The sequence below is a fragment of the Dryas octopetala genome, chromosome 4 (genome assembly GCF_963921425.1).
Source record: "Dryas octopetala chromosome 4, drDryOcto1.1, whole genome shotgun sequence".
Taxonomy (NCBI): domain Eukaryota; kingdom Viridiplantae; phylum Streptophyta; class Magnoliopsida; order Rosales; family Rosaceae; genus Dryas; species Dryas octopetala.
Window position 1 is genome coordinate 20,542,631 of NC_141369.1, and position 4,147 is coordinate 20,546,777.

The following is a 4,147-nucleotide window of genomic DNA, read 5'->3' on the forward strand; positions in this document are numbered from 1 at the left end:
TCAAATTTGAGGACTAATTTTATCCTCATAGTCAATCAAATAAGTCAAAAATAAAGTTTAACGTGAAAAAAAAAATAGTGAACCTTATCATAGACTCATTTGATTAATCATGAAAACAAAGTTGATCCTCACACACACTTGAGAGACCTAAGCATTTTTCATTAAGCAAATAAACTTTTACATAAATTATTAAAGAGGCTTGCTATTTTCATACTTATTTTTCTCTTATTACATACCTTTTTCTTACCTTACATCCTATTTTTTTTAATTATTTATTAATTTCTTGATAGTTGATACACACCCCAAATTTTCTTAAAATCTCCTTACTATACAACAAAACCCAACACACCCCCACCCCCGCCGCCGGCCGACGGGTTGAACCCAACGGATCCGAAGTTTTCAGCGTTATATACTTTTCGTGGTCTTTCCAAAATGCGCACTTTGATGTTTAAGCTCTCTTGGGTTACTATATTATTCTGATTCATGGATTTGTTTCGGTTGTTCTTGTTTTGCTTTGTTTCATGGTGCAGAGCAAGCCATGAGTTTTGGAATAAGTGAATCCTTGATGGGTTTTTTAGGAGGAGGTAGCAGGGCACTATGGTTTTTTGTTGTCGGCCGATCTGGAGAGAGACAGAGGAGAGAGAAGCCAGACAGAGAAAGGAAGAGAAGAGAGAGAGAGAGAGAGATATAAAAAATAAAATAAAAAAAGGGCTGCCGGCGACTGTGGCCGAGTATGGGCTTGGGTGGGCTAAAATGGTAATTTAATAAATAAATTGGGAGGGATGTGCAGTGAGAGAAAAATGAGTGCGCCAATAGCAACACTCTTAATAAATTATAATTTACAACTGTTCACAAGCATTTGACGCAGACAACTATTCAACTACACTCTGAGGTAAGACTGGATACATAAGGCAGGGAAAGGAGAGAACATAATCATATTTTGCAACATGTTCTCAGGTCCAACTTCAGTCTCTGAGCCTTTGAACAACTAGCCTGTGTATCTCCCTGATCTGATTCATAACGAAATGTCTTTACCAAAGAGATCTGCTATTCCCTTCTCAGGGTCACTCTGTTTCACAATCGACTCGCCAACCAAGACCGCTTTAACACCAGCTTCTTGCACATAGGCAATATCATCAGGAGTAAACAGCCCAGATTCTCCTACCACAACTATGTCTCTTTCACGGATCACTTCGCCACGCTTTCCTTCAAGAAGCTTCTTTGTGTTACTCGTATCAACCTCAAATGTTTCTGCAAGCAAGCAAAAATAACCTTATCATGTTGCAAATAAAGTTTATAGGCTTTATACGTCAGCAGGTTTAATGCTCATCCCCTTGCATATATAGCTAAGATTGAGACAAATAACAATCCTTTAAGTGAACCGTGCAATTCAAACCTCATGAGCATCCCCACTGAAAAGAGGATTAATAATTAACATCACAAAACTGAACCATCCACAGTTGTTGTGCCTACAAGCAGCCTATATAACGAAAATGTGGTATTATGCCTGTAGTGTATATTAGGGGGTACATTATTGAAGTCTTTTAAGAAGCTTTTTCACATACTACTCCAAAATACTAGTTATAGATTGGTGACACTGGTCATTTAAAACGCATACAAATTATATGATCAGCAGAAAGTCATATTGTAAAGTATGAGGAAACAAAAGTTTCATAGCATGAGCCAATTCACACTTTCACAGAACTTGGAAAAAATTTACCGAGATTGCGATTGTTGATGCCAATAAACTCAACTCCCTCAATGCCAAGAACACGGTCCATTTCCCTCTCATTGTGCACCTGGAACAATGTGACACAGGAGAGTCCAAACTAAAGTTAATTCTCAGACCTGATTCATTTTAATCAAAACAAAAAAAAAATTGTAATATAACTAAGAACAAAAACAATAACATCCATTGAAGTCCCATCTTCAATATATAAGAAAACTCTGAAACAGATGAAAATGTCCTGAAACCAGGATCAATTGTGAGTATTGGCATTGGAGCGAACAGTGATGCTCAGAAAGAGTTCACTAATTCAAAATTTCCAGATGAAATCTCACAACATTTTCCACTTAATAAGTACAAAAATAAATAAATAAATAAAACTAACAATGAAGAAAGAAACTACAACTCAAACCTCAATAAGTGCTGCCATGCCAAGCATCTTGCAGATCTTAGCCATGTATTTGATGTCAAGGTCAGGCAAAACTGCAGCAATCAAAAGAATGGCATCTGCGCCTTTGGTTCGAGCATAGTAGATTTGCCAAGCCTCAACGATAAATTCTTTGCACAGCAGAGGGCACTGCATATTTTGCTACTGTTAAAAGAATAACTTATACCAATAGTGCATACTAGCATGTGTGCAATATAACAAACTGAGGAACAACATGGTTTATAGAACAAACCTTTACTCCAGCCTCTCTTATTAGCACCATATTTTCATAACTTCCCTATATTGATTAAAAGAAAGAAAGTTAGAAATAACTAGTAGTTTGAGTTTTAATATCCATGACTTCTCACTAAAATTATTTGTAGCCTTGTAGGAGAATCAAAAAGGACCAAAATGATTTGTTCACCTGAAAATACTTTTCATCTGCCAAAACACTAAGACAAGCAGCTCCCCCTCTTTCATAAGCTTGGGCAATTTCAACCTATCATGATAAAGTTATAGAACAATCTGGTACAGGAATATAAACAAACTTCCAAGCACATGAATCAGGGTATAAGGTTGCAGACTTACCGGATCAAAATTTTCCCTCAAAACTCCCCTACTTGGAGAAGCCTTCTTCACTTCAGCTATCAAACCAGGCAACCCAGTTCGCGAATTCGCTGCCCTAAGAGCTCCAATGAAATCCCTTACAGGAGGAGCATTATCAAGGCCTTTCTTCAATGAATACAGTGGTTGTCTCTCTTTCAACTGAAAGCAGTAAACAAATCATCAACACCATTAGCAGAAAAATTAACAACACACATCTTATGAACAAAAGATGACAAAAATTACTCTGCTTTTTCTAATTGGGTCTTTAAAGCTTCCAATATTTCTGGGTTTTTTCTGACCCCCCAATAATAAAGTTGATAAATTTACCTGTGCAACTTGCACGTCCTTGTGCCATATGATCTCCTCCAAAATGTTGCGTGGAGTGTTGCCCTCATTCTGCAATCGAAACTCGAAGGGTCCAACGTAGTGCTGAGGGGGTCCTGTTGGTGGCCTCCTCCTGATTCTTATACCTTGGGCCGCAGCTACTTCATTGTGGAACATACCCACCTCCCATTCCTTGATTTTCAGTTCATTTTTCACAGGCTCAGCTTCGCTTGCCACTGAAACCGTCGACGGACCATCCTCAGACTCCATCTAACAAACAGTTCCGCAACAAGTCATTCACTTTCTTTTAATACCCAAATGTCTAAATCTAATCTAAACCCATTTCAATGTAATCCATTCTGAACTCGAACAACGAACAACAAGTACAAATTGATTAACGAATTCATAAATCACGAACCTGTTGAGCTCGAACAATGAAGGAAGACGAAGAAGAAGGAGAAGCAAGAGAGAGGGAGTTCCCTCTACGCGGGTCCAAAGCGGTTCCCGTAAAGGACCTTCTGGGTCTGCAAGTGAGAGAAGGGATGGCACGGAACAAAAGCGAACCCTCCATTATTCAATGAGGATTTTGCAGAACAAATATCAGAGGGACTCTGGGCTCTTTGGCTCTTTGGCGCTGTGGCTGTGGCTGTGGCTGTGGCGGTAATTTGGGGGAAACCAAGATTATGTGAGCACTGAGCAGTTACAACTTACAAGTTACAAGTAGTAAGAAGAATATGCGTTACTCTTTGAAACTTTGAATAGGAAAGCGTTTTGGATGCTGAGCCGCTTTGACTTGATTGTGTATTTCGGATTTTCTTCTTTGTCAGGGACTAGCCTCTCTCTAGATCGGATTTCCTTCTTTATTGTGTATTTCGGGTTTCGGATTGCGCATATACCAATATTTTGTTAAGTGTTAATAGATAACAAAAAATTAATTAAAGAGAGAGGCGACAATTAATTAAGAAAAAAGAAACGGCAAACTAATTTTCATGAGCAGAAAAATAAATTTGAAAAATAAATAACCGATTATTAGATTTAAGTTAAAATAATTTCAGCCATTCGAA

At 38.1% G+C, this 4,147-nt stretch overlaps 1 protein-coding gene across 1 annotated transcript; it reads right to left on the reverse strand.

Annotated features, from left to right (window-relative positions):
* Nucleotides 1-790: 790 nt before the first annotated feature.
* Nucleotides 791-3,793, reverse strand: LOC147287951 (indole-3-glycerol phosphate synthase, chloroplastic-like). Its single transcript, XM_086240337.1, has 8 exons — nucleotides 3,502-3,793; nucleotides 3,087-3,353; nucleotides 2,742-2,918; nucleotides 2,578-2,652; nucleotides 2,407-2,451; nucleotides 2,139-2,303; nucleotides 1,721-1,799; nucleotides 791-1,251 (listed from the first exon to the last, which is right to left on the reverse strand). Exons 1-8 carry the CDS (start codon nucleotides 3,652-3,654, stop codon nucleotides 1,016-1,018), a joined length of 1,197 nt encoding a protein of 398 aa, XP_086096463.1. The 5' UTR covers nucleotides 3,655-3,793; the 3' UTR covers nucleotides 791-1,015.
* Between the last annotated feature and the right edge of the window lie 354 nt (nucleotides 3,794-4,147).

Bases quoted from the DNA above. Each gene is read 5' to 3' on its own strand.
- LOC147287951 (XM_086240337.1), bottom strand. From the start codon at position 3,654: ATGGAGGGTTCGCTTTTGTTCCGTGCCATCCCTTCTCTCACTTGCAGA. The intron at 2,653-2,741 runs GTAAGTCTGCAA...TTATCATGATAG, and splicing joins TGAGGGAAAATTTTGATCCG to GTTGAAATTGCCCAAGCTTA. The intron at 1,800-2,138 runs GTTTGAGTTGTA...ACATTGTTCCAG, and splicing joins GCATGGCAGCACTTATTGAG to GTGCACAATGAGAGGGAAAT.